A 25,417-nucleotide genomic window follows, 5' to 3' on the forward strand; every position below is an offset into this window, starting at 1 on the left:
ACACCATGCATGATTTTATAGACCTCTATCATGTCTCCCCGCAGTCGTCTTTTTTCTAAACTAAAAAGCCCCAGGTGTTGTAGTCTTGCCTCATAGGAAAGGTGCTCTAGTCCCCTGATCATCTTGGTTGCCCTTTTCTGTACCTTCTCCAGTTCAACAATGTCCTTTTTAAGATGTGGTGACCAGAACTGTATGCAGTACTCTAAGTGTGGTCGCACCATAGTTTTGTATAAGGGCATTATAATATTAGCCGTTTTATTTTCAATCCCCTTCCTAATGATCCCTAGCATGGAATTTGCCTTTTTCACAGCTGCCGCACATTGAGTCGACACTTTCAACGAGCTGTCAACCACAACCCCAAGATCCCTCTCCTGGTCCGTCACCGATAGCTCGGATCCCATCAGCATATACTTGAAGTTGGGGTTTTTCGTCCCAATGTGCATCACTTTACACTTGCTAACATTGAACTGCATTTGCCATTTTGTCGCCCACTCCCCCAGGTTGGAGAGATCCTTTTGGAGCTGCTCACAATCCGTTTGAGATTTCACTACCCGGAAGAGTTTGGTATCATCTGCAAATTTGGCCACGTCGCTGCTTACCCCTGCTTCTAGATCATTTATGAATACATTAAAAAGCACCGGTCCCAGTACAGATCCCTGGGGGACCCCACTTCTTACTTCCCTCCATTGTGAAAACTCTCCATTTATACCTACCCTCTGTTCCCTGTCTTTCAACCAGTTAGCAATCCACACATGTACTTGTCCCTTTATCCCATGACAGCTAAGTTTCCTCAGGAGCCTTTGATGAGGAACTTTGTCAAAAGCTTTTTGGAAGTCTAGGTAGACTATGTCAACTGGATCACCTTGATCCACACACTTGTTGACACTCTCAAAGAAGTCCAAAAGGTTGATGAGGCAAGATTTACCTTTGCGGAAGCCATGCTGGCTCACTCCGAGCAGGGCCTGTTCTTCTAGGTGCTTTACAATTTTATCCTTGAGGATGCTTTCCATCAATTTGCCTGGAACGGATGTTAGGCTAACTGGCCTGTAATTTCCTGGATCTCCCCTGGATCCCTTTTTGAAAATCGGTGTTACATTTGCCATTCTCCAGTCCTCTGGTACAGAGCCCGATTTCAGGGATAAGTTAAATATTTTAGCAAGAAGGTCAGCAATTTCACATTTGAGTTCCTTGAGGACTCTTGGATGGATGCCATCCGACCCTGGTGATTTGTTAGCTTTCAATTTTTCCAGACAGTTTAGAACATCATCCCTTGTCACTTTTATCTGACTCAGCTCTCTAGCCTCCATCCCTAAAAAGCCTGGCTCAGGAACAGGTATATGCTCAGTATCCTCTGCCGTGAAGACAGATGCAAAGAACTCATTCAGTTTCTCTGCAACCTCCATATCCTCCTTAATAATCCCTTTCACTCCCTCATTGTCTAATGGCCCAACCACCTCCCTGGCAGGTTTCCTGCTTCTGATGTACTTAAAGAAGTTTTTGTTATTCCCCTTGAGACTTTTGGCTAAATGTTCCTCAAACTCTCTTTTTGCCTCCCTTATTGTCACCTTGCATTTCTTTTGCCAGAGTTTGTGTTCCTTTTTGTTATCTTCGTTTGGACAGGCCTTCCAATTTCGGAAGGAAGTCTTCTTCCCTTTTATGGCTTCTTTGACAGTGCCCGTTAGCCATGCTGGTTCTCCTGATTCTCCTGCTCTTCCCTGTGCCCACCTCTTCCCATGGGATGTCTGCATGCTCCATGGCCTCCTCTTCCGTTGCCTTTCCCAAGGTGTTCTTTGTCTCATCTTCCCTAATAGGTTGTCTCAAGCTCTTTCATCTTTCCTTTCAGCAAGAAGGCTGGCTTGGGAGCAGTTTTCCCTCCAACAGGGATTCCTAGATGTTGTGGACTACAACTCGCATAATCCGCAAGGAAAAGCCATTGCAGCTGGGAATGCTGGGAGTTGTAGTCAACAAAATCTGCCAATCCCTGTGAGAGGGAACACTGCTTGGGAGGTAGGGGGACAAGCCTGGCCCATGCCCTGCAAGCCTGACACCGCTCTCCCCGTCACGCCCTCGCTCTCAGCGAGGAGGATGGGGAAGCTGACAGCCCTTCAGCCAATGCAGGGGTGCCTGAGGGGCACAGCCCGGCTGTCGGTTCCCAAGAGACGGCTGAGGCAGGTCCGGCTGATGTTTCAGAGCAGGCACAGCAGTCTGAGGCAGCAGAGACAGCAACGGATGAACCAGAGGATGAGCTGTGCAGGCAACCCCCACTGACTCCACAGCAACGGGGTGTCACAAGGTGCCGGGCACAGCTGGAAACCATCAGGAGAAATAAGCATCTCTTGTAGAAGGCTGAAAAGCCTTGAATCCCTGCCAGCTGAGAGTTATCAGCTTGGACTATAAAGCATGTCGACAGCTTTCAGTTAGCTGCTGGAAGGCAACATATGTCATCCCTCGTGTCAACAGCTTTCAGCCTGAGCCAGAGAGAGAGAAGCTTCTGAGCCGTGTTCTGCTTCTGCAACCCAGTTTGTTTTGTGGACTATCTTCCTGGACTTCCCTTCCAGGTGGCCAGATTGCTGACATCCCCTTGGTGGTGGTGGTGGTGGTTGGAACACCTGGACTCCCTCGCAAAACACTGGCGTTCCTGTTTGCAAGCTCCCTGGCTTCTCTCTGCCCCAAGCTGATCAGTGACCCACAGCAGCTGGCGCAGAAATGGTGGACAAGGCAAGGGGGATGGCTCGCTAGGGAGCCCGGTCCTGAATCCGACCCAGGATGGCGGCTGCTCTTTCCGAGGCCTGGCTTGCCTGGTGTGAAACCGCACTCCATGGCCGTGGTGCCGAGCAGCCGCTGATTGCACAGAGCCTGGCTGTCTCCTGCTCCTGGGCAGAGAGGACTGGAGGGCCAGGAGACGGTTGGCCACCTGTCTCTAGAGCAGTTCTAATTGGTTTCTAAACAAGGTGCAGGACCTTTATTTGAGGGAGTTGGCGAGGTGCCCTGAGCGTGAGTGGGTGGGCAAGGAGTCTTTCCTTTCTGAAGCCCCGCCCGAGGATCTCGGGGGGTGAGGGCGCCTTCCTTTTGTGCTCTTTGCAGAGTGTTTCCGTCCCTGCAGCATGGCTGTGAGTGGGGAGCCGTCTTCTCCGTTCTCCAGCACGTTGGACAGAGTTGTCCCACTGGGCTTCTGCTTGCCACTGGCTGCCGTTGGCGGCCAAGTTGGGTTGTTTGGGGGGGTGGGCGTGACTGTGCATCATCCACCTGAGGTGCAGAGCTTCTGTCTGCACAGATCTAGGCCAAGCAGCTCCTCCTGTTCCTCCACCTGCCCATTTTGCTTTGCAGGTGAACGGCACCGACCTCAAAGCTGCGACTCACGAGGAAGCAGCTGCTGCTTTGAAGAACGCTGGCCAAGCCGTCACGATCGTGGCTCAGTACCGCCCAGAAGGCAAGTGGATGTTGGGGGTGGCAACTTTCTCTTTCCTGTCAAGGGCGGTGCTAGTTAGCTGGGGGCAGGGGAGAGGGAGGGTCTCTCTGCCAGCCTGTCCAGCAGGAAGTGGGGGGGGGGATCAGCTTGCCTGATGGGCTCTAGGCACCCCCTCTGCAGACTCCAGCGGCAGCGGCGGCTGATCCCCCAGGGAAGCAGGAGTCTGTCTTGGGTATGGCAGCGCGAAGCAGGTCTGAAGCCAGGCCAGCTGCCCTTCTTGGCCCATATGGACACGGGGCACCTGGTGCCCTTAGAGGACCCCATCTCAGAGCAGGCTCCACACTGTGCCATCCAGCCAGCCCCCACCACGGTGGCAGGTTCCTGTTTCCTTGTCCAAGGCTGAGGCCCGCATGGATGCAGACCAGCCCCGGCCTTGAGCCACAGTGGACCTTCCCAGGGGGTTGTACTGAGGAGGAACGCAGTAGCGGGGAGGGCAGGAGGGAGCAGAGCGGCTGCAGCGGGGAGGGAAGGCCTGCAGTTCTGGGCCAAGGAAGGGGGCGGCCCTCCTGCCGGCTGCCTGCGGACTGGGTGCAGATGCTGCTTTGCTCAGGACAGGGCAGCTGGGCTCAGGACTCTTCCTCCTGGTAAACGCAAGGGCCGTCCCGGAGCTCCAGCCGGCCCTCAGCTGAGCCACGGCCTTGTCTGCCAGGGCCGCCTGGCCAGTCCCGAGTGGATTTGGGCCTCTTTGGGGAGGCGGAGTGGGAGTGTGGTACACAGAGGGGCACCACCGCTCACTTCCCTGGGAGGGGACTTGGCAGCTTTTGATTGCCTGCTGGACACGCTGGTTGAGCTTTCCATGCATTTCCACGTTATTCTCCTTTATGGGATTGCTTGAACCAGAGTTGCCCGGTCAATTACTCTCTTACAAGCTGCTTTATGAAGAGACCATTCTTCTCATTGCATACTCTTGTTTTTCTTTTAATCTAATGATGCGCCTTGTTGGTGAGGTGTGCTGCTACTTGTTTTGCTTCTGCCTCAGACACACACCTTTGGAGGCTTGCGAGGATTGCTCCGCCCTTCTTGGGAGGGTTTGGCATCCACACACACACACACCCCCGCCCCGGCATCTGAGAGAGAGAGAGGTGGATGGTGGCCGCTGCCTCCTACGACTCTCTGGCAGTCAAGGAGGCACCCCAGTGAGTGCCCCCCCCGCTCTGGTCGGGGCGCTGACAGCTGCTCTCTGGCCCTGGCCTGGGAGGGCTCCCCCTTGGCTAGATGGCCTTTTCCTTGGCTAGACCAAGCCGTGGTGGGCTGCCTCTGGGCTCCCGGGCAGCGGCCCCCTTCCTCCCTGGCGGTGGGGCAAGGGGTGTCTTGGTGCTGCCCACTGTGGCCCCTGCAGGAGGCTCGTTCAGGGGTTTGCCTTCTGCCCGGCTGGGGAAGTTCCGGCTTCCTCAGGGCACTGCTGGAGCCAGCTGCCTCTTGTGACAATCTCTGCGGGGGGCAGCTGGGCAGGGGAGTGCCGGGAGTCCCTGGTCTTCAGTGTTCCGTGGCTTCCTGTGGCTTAACACCCACTTTATATTTTGCACAGCTTTTGGCTTCTCCTATGGAAATGCTAACTGAGCAAAGGGGCGCCTTTTAAACATGACAATTCTCCTTATTGAGCAGGGGGAGAGCAACTGGCCCTCTCCATCCCCAGCACAGCATCCCTCCAGTGGCTGTTGCTGGTGACTGTCTTGTGTTTCTTTTTTAGACCGTGAGCCCTTTGGGGACAGGGAGCCATTTCATTTATTTATATCTTTGTAAACTGCTTTGGGAAGCTTGAAAAGCAGTATACAAATTATATATTAAAAATGTAGCATATAAACATTTGGGTTTATTTTTTATTAATGAAGAGAATGCTGGAGTGGGAAAGGGAGAGGATTCATAGGTGTCATAAAATGGAGGCTGCTGGAAGCCCAGAACGCCGCTGCTATTCCTTCTAGGCTGCTTTTCAACCACAGCAGTTGACACCAGAAAAGAACAAGAAGAGGGTTCCGTCCCCAAAGGGCTTGCAGTCCAAAAAGAAGCCCAAGAGAGACCCCAGCAGCAGCCACAGCTAGGAGGGGTGCTGTGCTGGGGCTGGAGAGGGCCAGTTGCGCCCCCCCCCCCCGCTAAATAGAGAGAGCCTCCACTTTCCAAGGTGCCTCTTGGCCCAGTCAGCGCAGGGGGGATGCTGAGCCTCCAGGCAGGGAGTGCTCTTCCAGGGGTGGTCTCCCAGGGGCGGACTGGTTTTGAACGGGTGCTTCCCTTCCCACCCCCCTCCCCGCAACCACCACCTTGTGTTCTCCTTTAGAATACAGCCGTTTTGAAGCCAAAATCCACGACTTGAGGGAGCAGATGATGAACAGCAGCATCAGCTCAGGATCGGGGTCTCTGCGGACCAGCCAGAAGCGCTCGCTCTACGTCAGGTGAGGTCCGTTCCCTGGTTCCAGCTTCTCCCGTTAGGAGGTTATTCATGCACCACCTGTTGGATCAAACACCATGCAGGGGGCCAGGGGTTCTTTGTAAAGCTTGGCTACGTGTTATTTATTTATTTATTTTTATTTATTCAGTCGACTTTTATACCACCCTTCCAAGCTGGCTCAGTATGCAGCGGCTATTTTTTCCTGAGCCAGACCCTTGTTCCATCCAACTTTGCTGATTGTGCCTTAGAGTAGCTGGTCCCAGAATCAACTGGAGAGAAGGCAATCTTGGACTTAATCCTGAGCAGTGCCCAGGACTTGGTGTCAGATGTCATAGTTGCAGAATCACTACAGATCAGTGACCATAGTGTGCTCCAGTTCAGATTATATGCGCGTGGAGCATTGCCAAGGAAGTCCAACACAGAAGCGTCTCAAAAATGAAAGGGGAAGCCAGGAGGGTCAAATCACTTAAAAAACCATAATAATAGAAGCTCAGTTGGAATGTATACCAAGAAAGAGGAAAGGTACCACCAAGTTCAGGAGGAGGCCAGCATGGCCAACAAGGGAAGCTATAAAAGGGGGAAAGTCTTCTTGCAGAAAATGGAAGTTCTGCCCAAATGAAGAGAACAGGAAGGAACATAAACTCTGGCAAAAGAAATGCAAGGAGACAAGAAGAGATGTAAAGAGAGGGTTTGAGGAACAAATAGCTAGAAGTGTCAAGGGGAATGACAAAAACTTCATTCAATATATCAGAAGCAGGAAAACTTCCAGGGAGGCGGTTGGTCCCTTAGATGATGTGGGTGTGAAAGGGATTATTAAGGAAGGTAAGGAAATTGCAGAGGAGCAGAATGAACTCTTTGCATCTGACCTCACAGCTGAGGTTACTGACCATATACCCTCTCCAGAACTGAGCTTCTCAGACTTGGAGACTGAAGAACTGGGTCAATTTGAAGTGTTAAGGAAAGATGTTCTAAAATGTCTTAAAAAACAAAAAAATTACAAATCACATGGGCCAGATGACATCCATCCAAGAGTTCTGAAGAAGCTCACATGTGAAATGGTGAACCGCTCAGAGACAAGTTTGGGGCAGTGTACAAATTTAATAGATACATAAAATTGCTGCGCTCCTAGCAAAAATATGTAACTTGTCCCTACAATCAGGCTTTGTACCAGAGAACTGGAAAGTAGCTAATGTAACTCCAGATTTCAAAAACGGATCAGGTTAGCTTAACTTCGGTGCCGGATAAATTGATGGAAAGCATACTTAAGGACAAAAGTGTTAAACACATAGATGAACAGGCCTTGCTGAAGGAGAACCTTGCATGGCTTCTGCAAGGGCTGGTCTTGTCTCACTAACCTTGAGAGTGTCAACAGGCATGTGGATAAAGGTGAACCGGTTGACTTAGTATACTTGGACTCCCAGAATGCTTTCAACAAAGTTCCTCATCAAAGATGTTTGAGAAAACGTAGCAGTCATGGGATAAGAGGACCAATCAATGTGTGGATTAGTAACTGGTTGGACAGGAAACAGGGTGAGAATAAATGGACAGATTTCACAATGGAGGGAAGTAGGAAATAGGGTCCCCCAAGGATCGGTACTTGGACCAGTGCCCTTTAACTTGTTCATAAATGATCTAGAAGTTGGGGTAAGCAGCAAGGTGGCCAAATTTGCAGATGACACTAAAATATTTAGGGTAGTGAAATCCAAAAGAGATTGTGAGGAGCTCCAAAAGGACTTCTCCAAACCTCTCCATCGGGTAACAAAATGGCAAATGAGGTTCAGTGTAAACAAGTGTAAAGTGATGCATATTGGGGCAAAAAAAAGAAAAAAACTTCACATATACACTGATGGGGTCTATCAGTGACTGACCACGAGAGAGATCCTGGGGTCATGGTGGACAGCTCGTTGAAAGTGTTGACTCAATGTGCGGCAGCTGTGAAAAAGGCCAACTCCATGCTAGGGATCGTTAGGAAGGGGACTGAAAATAAAACTGCTAATATTATTATGCCCTTATACAAAACTATGGTGCGACCACACTTGGAGTACTGCGTACAATTCTGGTCACCACATCTTAAGAAGAACATTGTAGAATTGGAAAAGGAGCAGAAGAGGGCAACCAAGATGATTTGGGGCCTGGAACACCTTCCTGATGAGGCAAGGCTACAGCATCTGGGTTTTTTAGTTTAAAATACAGGCGACTACAGGGAGACATGATAGAGGTGTATAAAATTATGCATGGAATAGAGAGAATGGGCAGAGAGAAAGTTTTCTCCTTCTCTCACAACAGTAGAACCAGGGGTCACTCCATGAAACTGAAAGTCGGGAAATTTAGGACCGACAAGAGGAAGTACTTCTTCACACAGCGCATAATTAAACTATGCAACTCTCTGCCACGGGATGTGGTGATGGCCACTAGCTTGGATGGCTTTAAAGGGGGCTTAGACAAATTCATAGAGGACAGGTCTATCAGTGGCTACTAGTCTGGTGGCTGTGGGCCACCTCCAGCCTCAGAGGCAAGAAGATGCCTCTCAGTCCCAGTTGCAGGGGAGCAACAGCAGGAGAGCGGGCATCCCTTCACCTCTTGGCTGTGGGCTTCCCAGAGGCATCAGTTGGCCCACTGTGTGTAACAGGATGCTTTGGTCCTGATCCAGCAGGGCTGTGCGTATGCTTTCCAGGGCCTTTCCTGGCCCTTCTTCGTAGAGATGCTGCCAAGCAGGGCCCCTTCATAAAGGGCCTCTCTTTAGTACAAGAGAGAAGGCCAAACTGTTAGCCTCATCATTTACCATCCTTTGCTGCAAATGCTTACCCAAATAAACTAGCTCCGGGGACCTTCTCATCTTGTAGTTTGCTTGGAGAAGGAAGACGAGCAGCAACAGAGCTGATGGTTTGGATTTGAATCGTGGGTGGCCTCCCCGAGGCAGGGCAGACAGGGACCTGAGTGGTGCTGTGCATGTGCCCTTTGGGTTGGCTCAGCACCCTGGAGATCCTGAGAGGAGCTGGCTGGGTTGCTTGGGCACCATTTTTGGAGGCTGCTAATGGGTGGGTCGTTTAGCACATGGGTGGAGTCTTCCCCTGAAATCCAGCGGTGTTCATTCCTGTCTTGTACAGTGGGCTCACCAAGACTGCCCCAGCTCAGGGTGCAGGCAGGGGTCCACCCAGCAGAGTGACTGACTGACGCCTCCGCACCGCTGCCCTCCGCCTTGCTGCGGGGCGGCTCCAGACTGCCCCTCCCCTTCCCTCCCCACGAGGACTGACAGTCATCAGCACAAGTGAGTGGGAGGGAGGGAGAGGGGACTGCCGGAGAGCCGCGGCTTCTGGGCACCCAGGGCCTTCTCTGAGCGGCTTCTTGCGTGCCTCCGCACAGGATTTCTCCTGGTTTGGTTCATGCTCCTGTTTCTCAGAGTACTTCTCTGCTGCTTTTCATATGAAGTCCACTCTGGTTAAAACTAGCAATAAATTACAGTGCAACATTTAGAAAGCCTCCATTCACAAAAGTTGTCGGCAGCTTTGCAAAAGTGCACAAATCAAGGAGACGGCAGGAGCCAGGTTTTGGATGCCAGGTCTCCAAGATCCGAAACTGACAAGAGTGTTTGCACGCCTTCAGAAAGCCAGCAGAAAGGGAGCTGTGCGGATTCCTCTCCCGTGAGCGTTGCAGACATTGGGGGTGCCACAGAGAAGACCCTGTTCCTAGCAGAGGCCAGTGGAGGCCTCCTAGCAGAGGCCTCCTAGCAGAGGCCAGTGGAGCCTCCACACACGGTGGCGCCTGAAGCAGGACTGCCTCAGAATGCTAAATGTCAGTGGGGAGGCGGACACTCCGGGAGATCATTGGGACACAGGCCGTTTAGCACTTCGAGGGCTGGGCTCCGGCTGAACGAGGCCTCCCCTCCAGAACAACAGACTGCTTTTACCAGGAGTCGGGCTGATTGCGGGGGGGAGAGAGGCAGCCTAGAGATGGAAGAGCTGGTGCCCAGGCTCTCCCCTGCTGAGCACCATCGGGTTAGCAGCAAGGTTGGCACAGACTTTGGAGACTGGCTGAAGAAAACGGTCTCTGGCTCCTCTGGGTAGAGTTACTGAGCATCGGCAAGCAAGAGGGCATTGGGATGCTGAGCTCCATCGTGCATGCACTGGGGCTGCAGGATCTCTCCCCCCCGAGCACCTTGTGAAGGTTGCTGAGGCTGTGGAGGCAGCAAAACAAGGAAGCCAGTGAGTGGCCATGTCTCTGTGCAGAGCTGCTGCCACCGCCGAGGGTCGGGTACAGGCCACAGGCTCCGTTTCATCCCCATAAGCCCATGAGCTTGTGCTTGCTCTTCATACTGGCGGTTAAGTTTCTTTGCTGTGCTTAACTGTAGTCCAAATTAGAACAAAGCCCTGCTTATCCACTCAGATAGGACAGCCTTCCAGCTGTCATTCAGGCGTCCTGAAACCCAACACCAGCTCATGATTTGCAAGGTCACCTTGAGCATCTGAGAGCACTTTGTAAAGTGATGCTTCTTCAGTTTGTTCGGAAGCAAGGCCCGCTCGGATCAGTGGGGCTCATTCCCAGGAACGGGTGCAGAGGCTGGTGACCTAGGAGGGAAGTTTCCACAACTGTCAAAAGTTTTATTTATTTGTTTTATATGTATATGCTGCCCGTCGTCCTAAGACACCAGGGCAGGTTTTAACAAGATAAAGAACATTTCAACAAAAACAACATGAAAATAGAATAAATGCAACCAAAATTTAGCGAGAGGAGGGAGAAACTCTTTGGCCAAAAGCCTGCATGAAAAGGGCAGCCTTCAATCTCCTCCAGAAGGGGTGGGGGAGAGGGAGCTATGAAGATCTCATCAGTGAGCGAATTCCACAGCCGGGGGGCAACCACTGAGAAGGCCCTGCCCAAGCCAGCCTCAGCAGGTGTCGGCACGCAGAGCCGGGTCCTCCCAGCCAATCTAGTCAGGTGGGCAGCTTCAGCTGGGAGCAGGCAGTACCCAGGACCCAAGCTGTTTTAAGACTTGAAAAGTAGGAAGCAGCACCTTGAATTGTCCCAGAAACAGACTGGCAGCCAGTGCAGTGCCTTCAAGGATGGAGTGATACGAGCAGTCCCAGAGATACATCTGGCTGCCGCATTCTGTACTAGCTGTAGTTTCCAAATACTCTTCAAGGGCAGCCCCATGTAGAGTGTGTTGCAGTAATCCAGAGGGCCAAAGCCAGCATGCTGTTGTGGCTATTGTGTTGGACTAGGACCGGGGAGACCACCAGAGTTTGTAGACTTTGGTCCACAAAATGCAAGACTGGTTGCTTCTGAGGATGAGTGAAATGGAATGGCCAAACTCAGCCCGGTATTGCTGTCCTTGGTGGCCCTCAGGCTGGTCTCCTTCCCAGCTGCTGTGCTCTTACCAGAGACCTTGTGCCACTGGGAGCCAGCAGCAGGGGGAGGCGACTGGGGCCCCCTCCTCCATGACGAGGGAGCGTCATGTTCTTCCCAGAGGCAGCCTGGAATGACTATTTGCTCCATGGGCAGAAATCCTGGGTGTGTGCTCAGTGCCAGGAGCTCCTGGCTCTCAGGGAACACATTTGTTTCCTCGAGACCAAGGTGGAGGATCTGGAGAAGCTCAGAGAGGCATGCGGACGGGACCTCCAGGGACATGGTTGAGGCATCCCACTCCAAGGCTGATGGCTCCTCTGCTGTCAGAGAGAATGAAGGTCTCTCAGGGAAGAAGAACATCAGTCTGAGGAAGAGGGAAATGCTCCTGTAGAAGGGACCCCTTTCGTGGATGATGAGCCCATATCCTCTAGCACAGGGGATACTCCTCTGGGGGGTGGGGGCCTCCCGGTAGTGGGTGATTCAACCAGAGGTATATAGAGAGAGGGTTGTGACCTGTGTATTGGCTGCACACGCAGACATCACTTGGTGTCTAGATAGGCTCTTAGTCAGTACTGGGGAGGAGATGGCTGTCATGGTGTATGTTGGCACCAGTGATGTGGGGAAATGTAGTTGGGAGGTCCTGAAGACAAATTTAGACTGATAGGGGGTGTATTGAAGTCCAGGACGCCGAAGGTAGTATTCTCAGAAATGCTACCTGTTCTCGGCTGCTCTGGGTCCAAGGGCATCTCACGTGTGGATTATCCGACCCACGTGACTCCAAGACAGGACTATGATAATTAACTTAGCTGTTAAGTTTGGGATGAGCAGGCCCCTCCTCAGTTCTTTTTAGTCCTGCAAAGACTCCAGGCAGCGTTCTCTCTCTCTCAGCGTAAGAGATTCAGGTAAGAGATCCAGCATATAGGTGCTTATTTGCCAATGCCAGAAGCCTGCAAGACAGGCAAGTTGGGGTGCTTGGTTGCTGACACAGAAATAGATCTAGTGGGCATAACAGAAACATGGTGGAACAGTGAGAACCGGTGCGACACTGTTATCCCTGGATATAAACTCTGTAGAAAGGAGAGGGAGGGGCACCTTGGAGGTGGAGTAGCACTGTATGTTAAAGAAGGCATAGAACCTAACAAGCCAGAAAACCTAGGTGGACTGGAGTCCTCCACAGAAACCTTGTGGGTGAGAATACAAGGCTGGAAAGGGAACGTGCTATTGGGGACGTGCTATCATCCTGTGACTGGGAGTTGCAGGAGGAAATCAGGGAGGCGTCAGGAAGAGGCAGGGCAGTAATAATGGGTGACTTCAATTACCCACACATAGACTGGGTAAATTCACAGTCAGGTAATGACAAAGAGGTCAGATTTCTAGATACGCTAAATGACTGTGCCCTAGAACAGCTGATCTTGGAACCGACCAGAGAGAAGGCGACCTTGGATCTAATTCTGAGTGGCACCCAGGACTGGTGTGTGATGTCAGTGTCATCGACTCTTTAGGGAACAGTGACCATACTGCGATCAAATTCAGCATACATGCAGGGAGAGAATCACCAAGGATGTCTAACACGGACATTTTGAATTTCAGAAGAGGAAACTTCTCCAAAATGAGGAGTATGGTGAAAAGAAAGCTGAAAGGGAAAATCAGGAGAGTCACTTCACTCCAGAGTGCATGGAGTTTACTCAAAACCACAGTACTAGAAGCCCAGTTAGATTGTATACCCCAAAAGAGGAAAGGTACCACTAAGTCCAGGAAGATGCCAGCTTGGCTAACGGGTACCGTCAAGGAAGCCATAAAAGGGAAGAAGACTTCCTTCCGAAACTGGAAGGCCTGTCCAAATGAAGAGAACAGAAAGGAACACAAACAGAAAGGAACACAAAGAAATGCAAGGCAACAATAAGGGAGGCGAAAAGAGAGTTTGAGGAACATTTAGCTAAAAGCATCAAGGGGAATAACAAAAACTTCTTTAAATACATCAGAAGCAGGAAACCTGCCAGGGAGGCGGTTGGACCATTAGACAATGAGGGAGTGAAAGGGATTATTAAGGCGTATATGGAGGTTGCAGAGAAGCTAAATGAGTGCAACCAAGTACTCCAGCTCACCCATTTTGGCTCAGAGCCTTCTGGCATTGGCATATAAGCACCCTATACGCTGAATCTCTCACCTGATGTATGCTATCTTTCTTTTGACTCTTTGACCAGCTGGCACAGGCTCCCAACTGCTCTTTATGCGGTACTGCTCTCTCCCCTTCTGTTTTATCTGAATCCTTTGCACCCTCACACTTTAAAGGATGGCTTTTGCCAAACGGGTTCCCCAGGCGTCATTTTAAAAGCTGCTCTGCAACCTTTTTGATTTTAAGCGCCAGCAGTCTGGTTTCATCTTGGTTCAAGTCCAGCCCGTCCCTTTTGTACAGGCCTTGCTTTCCTCAAAATGTATCCCAGTGCCTAACGAATCTAAACCCCTCCTCCCGGCACCAACGTCTCATCCACGCATTGAAACTTCTCAGCTCTGCCCGTCTCACTGTACCTGCGCGTGGAACAGGTAGCATTTCTGAGAATGCTACCTTGTGGGTCCTGGATTTCAATATGCTCCCTATCAGCCTAAATTTGGCTTCCAGGACCTCCCACATCATTGGTGCCGACATGCACCACGACAGCTGTCTCCTCCCCAGCACTGCCTAAGAGCCTATCTAGATGCTGTGTGATGTCCGCAACCTTCGCACCAGGCAGGCAAGTCACCGTGCGGTCAACACGCGGTGCAAATTCTAACCCTTGCAGGGACAAACAACAAACACTGGAGTTAGCTAACCCTTTCAAATTCTAACCCTTGCAATTACAAACACACAGAGAGACTAGGACTTATCCCTTAAAGGGAAACCAGCCCCTGAAAATCTCTCCTCCTGTTAGTTGGTTTGAAGGGGGGAAGGGCTAGATGCTTAGAAAAGCTGGCTCACTTCCCCAAGATGTGTCTGCTCTTCACAGAGTAGTCTTCCAACTGACCCAGAGACCAACCTGGCCGCTGCGTTCTGTACCAACTGAAGCTTCTGGACTATGTACAAAGGCAGCCCACATAGAGCGCATTGCAGAAGTCAAGTCTGGAGGTTACCAACATATGTACCACTGTTTTGAGGTCATTCATCTCAAGAAACGGATGCAGCTGGCATATAGACCCATGATTACTCTTTCTCATCCGTATGTTATACCAAAAAAATGTATTTATTTCTTTATTTACTTATTTAGAAATATTTCTATACCGCCCCAAACTTGCGTCTCTGGGCGGTTTACAATTAAAGTAATTTAAAACAGCAAATCAATTAATTAAAATCTTCATTTAACATTTAAAACCCAGTATTTAAAATTTTCAAACTATAAATCTAATTAAAAGCCTGGGTGAAGAAACCTTATTGAGTAAAGTGTAATAACAAAGGCCATCTGTCCGAACTGTTGCTACACAGAAGTAAGGATGTATTTTAACTCCCTTTTTGTTCAATTTTTACATTAATCTCTTAACCCCCCTCTTAGACTACCCTGACATCCATCAGCCTAAGCTAGCTGGTAGACCCAACTCAGTTTTACTTTATGCCGATGATGCAGCTATACTATCAAGAACGCTAGTTGGTATGAGGAGGGCGCTACGAAAACTCACACACTTCTGTGAAGAGGAGTCGCTAGTCATAAATACACACTAGACCAAGGTCATGGTATTTGCCAAGAGGCCAAAAAAACATAAATGGCAAATTAATGGGGCAGAGGTTAAGACCTATAGGTCACTGGGGCTAGTTTTTCATGCAAACGGTACGTGGGGCCCACAATGTGAATGTGCAGTAGCAAGTGCACAAAGGAGTGCACCCACTGTACTCAAATTCTTTCACACTAATGGGGGATATTTCATCCCTGTGGCGGTTAGGGTGAATCAGGCTAAAATGCTGGCATAAAAGTTGTATGGGGTCCGTATTTGCCCAACCTGTAATTTTAAGCCCTTGGAAGTGGTTCAATCTGGATTTCTTTATGCCATTTTTCAAGTCCCCAGATGCGTATTGAATGCTATCTTGCGTTTAGAAACCGGGTTGACCAGAGTTGAGTCACAGGAGTGGCTTCGTACATTTAACTACTGGCTTACATTATATGCCTCCCCCCCCCGCTCCGGCCTTGCCCCCTTGGTTCTGAAAGGTGAGTTTCAATCATCCTGGTGCAAGAGCCACTATGACAATTTGGGCAGATATGGCTTCTCGCTGCAGTATCTGTTGGCTTTGGGTCATGATGCTGCCAAAGAAATTATTGCATGCGTGTGGTGGATATGGAGAAGCAATTGGATTTGAGACTGGTTATCACCAGTAGTACTTCAGGTGGATTTTCAAATGACCCCCAGCCAGCTGCATACCTCACCCACTGGACCACCTTAAACCAGAGGAGAGCTTTTTCGCTGGTGCGGTTTAATGCCTTGCCCTCTGCCATTTTGGAGGGCATATTTAAGGGGATACCGCTAAGGAACCGGTTATGTCCATGTGGTTCGGGTGACACGGAGTCTGTCTTACATGCTCTTTTGCACTGTGCCTACTATAGGGACATTCGTACTCTCTGGCTCAAACCATTCTTTAAAAATAGGCTTGGTCAGTCAGAAGAGTATTACATCTTTTCTCTCTTGGTGGATCAACATGCAGTCCTTACAGTGGGGACGACAAGATTCTGGGCAGCAGCCTGTAAACTGAGACAGGAGCAACTGACTAGCTGCAACTGAGATGGCTGTATACCCTGAAGTTTTGTTGTTTAGTTTTACTGCTTTGACTTTGTTTTGTTCTATGCTGATTTGAATTTTGGTGTGTATGTTGACTGGTCACTGACCCGTAATCAATTATTACTTACTTACACCTTCCTTATGAGGCAAGGCTTCAACACCTGGGGCTTTTTAGTTTAGAAAAAAGACAACTGCAGGGAGACATGATAGAGGTCTATAAAATCATGCATGGTGTGGAGAAAGTGGAGAGAGGGAAATTCTTCTCCCTCTCCCATAACACTAGAACCAGGGGTCATCCCGTGAAATTGATTGCCACGAAATCTGGGACCAACAAACGGAAGCACTTTTTCACACAGTGCATAATCAGCTTCTGGAATTCTCTGCCACAAGATGTGGTGACAGCCAACAACCTGGACGGCTTTAAGAGGGATTTGGATCACTTCACGGAGGAGAGGTCTGTCATCGGCTACTTGTTGGAGGGCTATAGGCCACCTCCAGCCTCAGAGGCAGGATGCCTCTGAGTTACCAGTTATAGGGGAGTAACAGCAGGAGAGAGGGCATGCCCTCATCTCCTGCTTGTGGCTTCCAGTGACATCTGGTGGGCCACTGTGCAAAACAGGATGCTGGACTAAATGGGCTTCCTTGGGCCTGATCCAACAGGGCTGTTCTTAAGTTCTTCTATTCTCTGTTCTGTTGTGTTTCCAGTCAGAAGTCAATCTTCTCTCCCTTCTGTATTCTCTAGAGCACTTTTTGACTATGACAAGACCAAAGACAGTGGCCTCCCCAGCCAGGGTCTGAATTTCCGCTTCGGTGACATCCTCCACGTCATCAATGCCTCCGACGATGAGTGGTGGCAGGCGCGGCCGGTGATGCCAGAGGGCGAGAGCGACGAAGTTGGCGTCATCCCCAGCAAGCGCAGGTACGCTTCCTGCCCAGCAGTTGGCCCCTGGGACTGGCCCCCCTCGACTGGCCCCCCTTGTGTGCTGACCTGGCATCGCCTCTCTGGTGGTGTCCCTCCCACACCCCCACGCTCCTTGTCGTGTCGGTCCCTGCCTCGGGGGCTTGGGAGCTGCCGTCCAGAGTCCAGGGGCCCCGGCAAGTGCTGGTCTTGTAGCTGTTGGGAGGCACCAAGAGGCACAGGCCCAAACCAGAGCAGTCCCCCCCCCGCCCCGCCCACATTCTTAAGTCTTCTTACGAATCCCAAACAGTCACTTTGGGCATAGATGTTTAAACTCCCGAAGTGACTTCACAAGCCATTTGATAATCTGCTCTTGTAGCTGTGAGACAATCATGCCAGCCGGGAGTGGGCATTTTGCTCAGGACACACACACACACACACACACACACACACCCCACCACCATGTACTCTCTCTCAACTGGGCTTCAGATTCATGGGATTAATCCTTAACCCGGAAGGAGAATTCCTGCTGCTGGTTGCTGCTCTTGGTTGTTGTCTCCCACACACTGGGCTGGAAGTAGTTTTCTCACGGATGTGGGAGGTGCTTTCAGCCTCCCCGGCCAGCCCCTTGCCTGGACTCCAGAGTCCACCAGTCATGAATCTGAGGTCCTAGTGGGAGAAGCTCTTGCTGTCTCTCGTCTTTTTCCAAACCAGAGCAGTGTGAGTTGCTGGGCACCTACTTGTGGAAGGGCTGGTGGGTGGCCGCTGGGCTCCCTGGAAGAAGCTGTGGATGCCGTTCTGGAGAGGGCGAGCAGCGGGGTCAGGCCTGGTGCAGGGAGGGCTGCGGCTGGTCCCACAGTCAGATCCCCTACAGTCGCATGCAGAGTGGGGAGAACATCACTAGCCAAATGAAGTAGCTACAGACGGCACAGGGCGACGTGACGGGTTTTCTCTCTGCACTTTTCTGGCAGGGTTGAGAAGAAAGAACGAGCCCGTTTAAAGACCGTGAAATTTAATTCTAAAACAAGAGGCGACAAAGGGGTGAGTTTGGGCTGTTGACTGCCTCTTTAGGCTATGTGGCCACTACCGATGCCATAATGAAGATCTCCTTAGCGTCACATATCCACTGGTGGGAGCTGCGCTGGCTGGGATTACCCAGGAAACAGACCTGGGGGTGATGGTGATCAGGAGCTCAGTGGAAACATGAAAGGTGGATTTGGAAAGAGGTCAAAAATAAAACTGCCAATATCACAACAACAAATAATCTCGGTGCCCCCACATCTGGAATTCTGATCTGGTGGCCCCATCTCAAGTCCTTGTCACCCTGGAAAAGGTACACCACCGGTCAGCCAGGACGCTCTCCAGGGCGACATCATCTGCCTGGAAGAAAAGGCTCCAGGGTGTGGGGCTTTTAGGTGTAGGGAGAAAGACAACCGGTTGGGGGGGGGGTGATAAAAGGATGCATGATGTGGAGGTTTTCCTTTCTCTCTTAGAATATTAGAATTTGGGGAAAACTATCAAATTGATTGACATTACAATCCAGACAGACAAAATGAAATACTTGTTCACTCCCTGTATCACCATGGAACTCTCTGCCACAATATTATTAGTATTTATTACAAAAACTTTATATGTTGGCCACCCAATAACAAATTGTTCTCTAGATGGCTCGTTAAGTAAAACATACAATTAAAACACATAAAACAAAGTAAACATTTCAATAAAATACCAAATGTATAAAATGTCATAGATTGCCTCATGCTGCTTCCACTTGTTATGGCCCGGTCTCAACCAGCCCCATGACTTTTAAGTTTCACTGCTGCCACCAAGTAGACTTTTAGGCTTTCTCGGGCTGAGTCTACTGAAACGGCCTTCCCAACCTCTGTTTGTATTTAAAAAACCAAACTTTAGTAGAGTGGTGAGGGTTTTAGGCATGGGGTGGAGAAAAACAGAAGCTATACATATAAATAAATAAGTGCAAGTGTATGCGTGTACACACACAAAATTTTACTTTGAAAATAGTTCCGTTTTAAACCTATAGTTCCTTTGAAAGGTTTTTTACAAATCCAGCAACCAACTGAGCATAAGGAAGAAATGAAACATGATCCAAACTGACCGGTCTGGCACTGGGCCCTCACGCAGAGTCCTCTGCAGTAGGATGGCCATAGTCAAGCTTCCCAACGCTGAGCAGCCTAATCTGCATATTCTGCAGGCTTACTGATGCGCTGCAAATGTCTCCCCTCTGGACATCAATCACCAACAGTTGGGGAATTATCTTCTACCTGACCATTTCAGGCAGCATTCAGAATCGAGATACCTTCAATACCCCAACACTTTCTAATATCAGGTTTAGTTTCCAACCTTATCTACTCAGCTGTGTGCAGTGCCGTCACCCTTTCCCTCTCCGACCCCATGTTCCAAGGCCTGCAGCGGCTGTTTCTTGGTGGAGAGAGCCCAGCTGATGCTGAGGAGCGGTGCTGAGGGCGCTCATGGCCCCTCATTCCTGCCATGGACCCTGCCAGAGAGGTGCCTGGGGATGAAGGCCTCCTTAAGCCTGATCCGCCTTGACGTTCTGAGATCAGCATATCAAATCTATAACACCCAAACAGGCTATTTTCATTTAAAGCCAACAGTCTTACTGTAGTTTCACCACAAGACTGTTTTCAGTCCTACTGTTAGAATCTTCAGCCGTCTTCAGAGCCGCTTGCCCTTGTCTTGCTCCCGAGTCGTCAGTGGATGGAGGGCCTGAGAGCACCTCTGGAGACCAGCCTCCCTCCCTCCCTCCCCCCCCCCCCGGCCGCGTCACCCCCCACCCCCAAAGGGCGTCAAGACATTTCGCTGGGTGAACAGGAGTCGAAGGGATCCATTTCCGTGATGGGCTTGCGGTGGGTTTTTGGACGGCTGCTTCCGTTGGACGGTTAGGGTTAGGGTTAGGGTAGGCCAGTTCCATGACTGCCCCAGGAATGCAGCCGGGGGGCTCGGAGGCAGCGGCCAGTCCCGGCACCACCCTCTAAAGATCGCGTGGAAATCCTGCTGCTCTTTGCTTCCCAAACCCAGCAGTATAAAGGTGGTTCTCTCCAAGGGGGAGGGGGCTGTTTTCTCTGACCCCCCCCTTTCAGGGTTTGTCTTAATGCCCTCCCCCCCCCGCCATGTAAAGTTGCTTTAGGCGGCAAGGTGTCGTTCTGCCAGGCTCTGCACTCCTCAGGAGAAGGGAGCCAGCGCGGAAGACACACCGTCTCGGCCCCCCCCCCAAAGCCAGACCCTCCTCCTCCTCCTCCTCCTCCTCCTCTCTCTGGGCAGCGCGCCTGGCTTGAGCCGCACTCCTGTTTTTAGCCTGAAGCTTTGCCTTTGAGATGAAAAGTGAAGTGCTCGTCCTGGAGGACCCCCCCCCATACACACACACACACACCCCCGCACTCCCCCCCCTCTGCAGCAGCTCTACTCTGCTGAAGCGTCCCCTTCTCCTGGCTCCCTCTTCGGCTCTGCTCAGGCCTCGGGCAGCGCAGGCTGCCGAGAGAGGCCGCCGTCTCAGCTCACGCTCTCCCTGAGGTGCGGGCGCGTGACAGACAAGACAGGGCCACACGCCATGCCCCATGGACTGCACGGGCGCAGGCACACAGAGGCAGCGGCCCGCCCAGCTCTCCACCAGCGCTGCAGAGCGGGAGGGGGCCGGGGCTGGGATCCCGGCAGATCTCGGAGGGGGAGGGGGCAGCTCAAATTTGGGCACCCCCCAGAAATCTGGAGGAGATGGCAGATGGACTCTGCCGGCACCGCCACTTCCCCAGCAACCCCAGGGGGCTCAGCTCAGGGGCGTCACTGTAATAGGGCCGGGGGGGACCGTTGTCTGGGGGGGGCCCTGCCGGGCAGGTCACGGACTGACCCCCCCCCAGCCGCTCACCCCCCTGGGCTTCCTTCCGTTGGGTTCATCCTCCGGAACTGATGTGGGTGTTCAGACCTGGAGCGAGCAGAGCAGCAGGGCTTTCTCTAGGACCATGAAATGACTGGCGTCGCCCACAGTTTACAAAACCTTTTTAAAAATCATTTAGGAGGATGACCTATTGTGGCACTTAGGTGTGATCGATCGATCGATAACTCTGCTTTTTGTGACCACGATTCAGCCCCATTTAAGATGTCTTCACTTTATGCCTGGAGCTTCAGTGAGCGGGGGGGGGAGCGTGTTCCAGCCTTGTCTCTGGGCCCCCGCCAACCTCGCTAGGCCCCTGGCTCAGCCCCCCAGGGCTCGTCTGGCTGAGGATGGAAACCTGCTTTGTGGGGAGGAAGGGCTGAGCAGGGACGGCCGGGGCCAGAGCCTGGGGTCTCGATGCCCCACGGGAGGCCTTTGCCCCCTCCCAGACCCGGAAGGCGCCCCGTAGGCAGGTGCCAATGCCAGTCTGTGCAACTCCCTGAACGCGGCTGGCAGCCGCCACGCAGCCCTGGTTGCCGCGCCGCTCCAGACGCAGTGGCCATGGGAGTGGATTGGGGCCGACGTGAGCCACAGCAGCCCCCCTGTTTCTAACTCTGCATCAGATGCATGCCTGAAACCCCGAGTGGGACCCCAACTACGCTTGCCATTGAGAGAACTGCCCCCCCCGCCGCCGCCTCTTCTCTTCCCCCCCGCCGGACGCTCCCGCATGGCTTCCCTCTGCCTCTCCCTCGGCCCCGCCTGCTGCTCGGCCTCCTTGCGCCCGGCAGCCCACCCTGCCTGCCAGCAGGCCCAGGGCAGCGCGCGGGCTGCGGCTCCCCCCCTCGTCCAGTGCAGGCACAGCAGACACACCCACAGACACCCCCCCCCGCCCCTTGCCAAGGAGGAGCCGCTGGCCTGGGGCAAAGAAGGCGCTGTGGGCTTTGTCGCTTGGGCCACATCTGGCCACGGACCTGGGCTGCAGCTGGTTTGGGTTCCTACGTGGCTCTGGCAAGAGGCTGTGGGCGCCTCATCCCGGTCCTCTCCTGCCTCTCAGGGCCTCTTCACAGATCCAAAGGCCACCTCCTTGCACATGTCTCCTCCTTGTTCTTGGAGCAATCTCGCTTCTGAGCCATCTCGGGCTTGGCACGGAGGGGAAATGCCTCTTCCCTGGGGGCAGCCAGCCCGGCTTGGGGGGGGGACAGGGGGGGCTGTGCCGTGGGCCTGCCGGCCTAAGCCATGCTGCTGCTGCTGCTGCTGCTATTTATATACCGCTTGCTTTTCAACAAAAGTTTGCAAAGCGGTTTACTTAGAGAAATAAGAGAACTCCCTGCCCCCAAAGCTTCACAGTCTAAACAAGAAACATAAGATAGTCACCAGCCACAGCCCCTGGAGGGATGCTGTGCTGGGGCTGGAGAGGGCCGGTTGCTCCCCCCCCGCTCAGTCGAGAGCATCGCCACTTTGAAAAGAAGGTGCCTCCTTGCTCAGTTCGCAGGCGTATCGGTGCAGACATGCAGAGGCACTTCTCTTTTCCCCACGGAAGGCAGGAGGAGGAGGAGGAGGAGGGTGGCACAGCATGATGCCTCCCACCCCACCCCCACCCCGTGGTGGCATCGGTCTCGGCGGCATCTCTGCTTCCGCCCGCTGCTGGCCTCCACCACTCCGGTCACGAGCCCCAGGCAGTGCACAGGGTGGCCCCCAGGCCAGGCAGGCGGCCATCCCAAGGCTCCGGGCTGTCTCTGGCCCTGTGTGCGGCAGCGCTGGTGCTGGTGACCGCTGCCTCCTGCAGCAGTGCCGTGGGCTCTCGGGCCCAAGTGGAGATCCCAGTGGCGACCCCAGCGCCCAGGGGCCTCCTTTCCCCCCCACCGCCAAGCTCACGCGCTCCGGCAGCTCACAAGAACCAATGCCTGGGCAGTGTTAGTGCAGGGGGCACAGTGGGGGTCTCCTTCCTGAGACCCCCGAGCAAGCCGGCATCGGAGCGTCTGCCTCCGAGCGGGGAGGCCTGCATTCCAGGCCCCCCTTGGCACAGCTGTTCTCTCTTGGCCTAACCTACCTCTGAGGGTGGGTGTGAGGAGAACAAGCGGGTGTCCCACGTCCCCCAGCCTGAGGTTCTGGGAGGAGGGGTTGGCTAGAGGTCTGAATAAGGAAGGAGTCACACCAGAGCCATTATGCTTGCTGCACAGTCTGCAAGCAGCCTGTTGTTTCTTCTCAGGTGTCCAAACGACGCTCTCAGCAGAAATTCCGGAGAGCTTCCATATTTGCAGACATTCCCGGACCCCAGAACTTGTCCTTAGAATCGTCTGTGTTGTGAGGGAGGGGTGCGCAGCTGCTTCTTGCTGGGAAATTTAAAATCTCTCTCACTTGAGAGTCCCTTTTGGAGAGGTGGGGGAAAGAAGGGTGGGCACACGTGCGCGCATGTGCTCAAAAAAACCCACCCCAAGCACCCCAAGTCTTGGTATCCGGCATGTCCCAAGCCTTTCTTCTGGCATCCCTGTGTGGGGGGCCTGTCACTGAATCCGAGCCAGGCTGTTGGCGGCCCTTGACAAGCTTTCCCGCCGGGTGCTGTGCCTCCCTCCCCCCCCCCACCGCTCTGTCTTCCTGCGCATGATGCCAGCGGTGTGCCTGCAGAGCCCGTCTTCCCTTGCCCAGGTCCCTGCTGCCTGCCTGCCTGCCTGCCTGCCTGCCTGCCTGGAGTGGAGGGCCGTGAGTCCGGCTCTGCCCCCTCACTGCATGTGGCATCCCCAGACAGTCTGTCTCTGCCAAGCTGCTCAGGCTGGGCTTCTGTGACACCCTGGAGATCCGACCTCCTTTGTTTTGCTCCTCCTTCTCTTCTTCAGCAGTCATTCAATGACAAGCGTAAAAAGAACCTCTTTTCCCGAAAATTTCCCTTCTACAAGAACAAGGACCAGAGTGAGCAGGAAACCAGTGATCTGGACCGTAAGTATGGGGGTGGGGGGCAGAGCGTGATGCGGACGTGCCGTCCAGGGTGACCCAGGAGAGGGTTCCAAGAGCTGCAGCAGCAGCCGGGCTGGAGTGCCCGGACCCCCATCCGGCCCCCTCCCAGAGCGAGTGGCTGTTCAAGCAGCGAGGAGGAAGGGGAGCCCAACCGTGGGGAGCCCAGAGCAGCTGCCTTGCTCCCCCCCCCACAGTTGGCTTCTGGCTGAGCGTTGGGCAAGCCCCCTCTGCGGATGCTCTTGGAACCGCCTCCTTGTCGCGCCCCTCGTACCTGCTACTGACGGTTGTTTTCTTGTGATTGTCTCTCTGGCTTGCCCTCTGGGAACTACTCCGCAGGAGATCCCTGAAGACATGGGATCAAAAGGCCTGAGTAAGTGACCCTCCGACTCCCAGCGCTCGCCCGCTTGCTCGCTCCCCTGAGACCCCCATCTGCCGCCCCCTTCTCCACGTCCTTCCCAAGGCCTTGGTGGGCTGTCGCGGCCCAAGGATCCAGGCGCCTTCCTCTGCGGTTGGGTTTCTCTTCCCCCTTCCTCCCATTAAGAGGCCTGCCCAGTTTGGGGCCGGGACGCCTTCCCACCCACTGGGCTTTGCAAGCCTCTCTGCTCACCAGGCCCCTTTCCGGCTAATGTGACTTGGTCCGGGAGACGCCTCTCCTGCCACAGACGGAGGAGCCCTCAAGGCCGCTGGCAGCACACTCTGCTGAACAAAGGCCTGGCGCCCCCACCGGGGCCATCCAGCCAAGCCCTGGGCCAGGACGGCTTCCATGCCCTCCCCTCCCGTGAGCTGGGCTGCCGCAGACCACGCCCGGCCCTTGGTCTCTGGAGTGTCGTCCACACTGTCTGCCAACAGCTCTCCACAGCCTCGGGCAGCAGTCTTGCCTGCTGAGCAGCGGCCCCCCCACTGGGCTGCAGCCTCCTCTCTTTGGAGCCCACCCCAGCCCCTGCTGGAAGGCCCTCCTCCTCCTCCTCCTCCCCGCATCCCCGTCTGGCCCCGCACCTGTTTCAGGGAGATGGTTCTGCTCTGACAAGGCTTCAGGACTGTGCAGGCGAAGCTCCCTGCAGACCCCACGCCTGGTGATTGCTTGGATGCCCTGCCCTTGGCTGCAGGCCAAATCAGTGCGATCACTGCCTCCTCCCCCCCCCCGGCAAAAAAAAAAGTAGTGGGTGGTGGGGTTGACATTGTTCAGACCCTGCCTGGGTGGGCTGGGGCCCTCTGCAGACCCTCTGCCCAATGCTCCAGAGTCATGGAGGCTTGTGGGAGGGCAGGGGCAGTCCCGACCCACCGCCAAGCGCAGGTCCTCCAGAGGGATGGAGAGGGAGAGGTTTCCATGCTTTTGATGGGGTTTTTTAAAAGGGTGTAGACTTGGATCCCGCAGGCCTCGTGCCATGTTTTGGTGGGCTCTTCCACTCCATGTGGAGAGGTCACTGCCCGGTGTGGGGCATGTGGGTCTGGGTGGCCCCCTCCAGCAGGGGGTTGTCCTCGGGGGCTACAGCAGGAGCGTGGAGACTTGTGGCACAGGCCGTGGTGCTGGCTGGCCGCTCCGCTGGGACTCTTGGGGGCCTCTTCTCACTCTGTGCCCAGGGGGTGCCTGGAGTGCCCCTCTGGCCTACCCCGGAGGGCCCTAGTGAGCTTCCCCAGGTGGCAGTGCTTGAGGATGGAGTCCTTCCCAGGTCTCCGCTCTGAGCAGTTGGGGGGCCGACAGAGGAGGACTATAAACTGAGCCCAGACCTTGGC

General features: G+C 53.4%; 1 protein-coding gene across 15 annotated transcripts in view; it reads left to right on the forward strand.

The window, feature by feature from the left end:
* Positions 1-25,417, forward strand: part of DLG1 (discs large MAGUK scaffold protein 1) — a 190,919-nt gene that overhangs the window by 151,782 nt on the left and 13,720 nt on the right. For 8 of the 15 annotated variants that reach the window (XR_008318320.1, XM_053304405.1, XM_053304407.1 and 5 more), the window contains 5 exons: positions 3,328-3,430; positions 5,742-5,856; positions 16,672-16,848; positions 17,799-17,868; positions 23,566-23,665. Coding sequence is in view for 14 of the 15 variants with exons in the window: in XM_053304405.1 (XP_053160380.1) it covers positions 3,328-3,430; positions 5,742-5,856; positions 16,672-16,848; positions 17,799-17,868; positions 23,566-23,665 (565 nt within the window). In the remaining variant the exon portion in view is untranslated. Of the gene's footprint in view, positions 1-3,327; positions 3,431-5,741; positions 5,857-16,671; positions 16,849-17,798; positions 17,869-23,565; positions 23,666-24,019; positions 24,054-25,417 lie in introns of all 15 variants that reach the window. The other 7 variants (XM_053304409.1, XM_053304410.1, XM_053304414.1 and 4 more) reach the window with 2 other exon arrangements.

This window comes from Hemicordylus capensis, chromosome 3, assembly GCF_027244095.1.
Source record: "Hemicordylus capensis ecotype Gifberg chromosome 3, rHemCap1.1.pri, whole genome shotgun sequence".
Taxonomy (NCBI): domain Eukaryota; kingdom Metazoa; phylum Chordata; class Lepidosauria; order Squamata; family Cordylidae; genus Hemicordylus; species Hemicordylus capensis.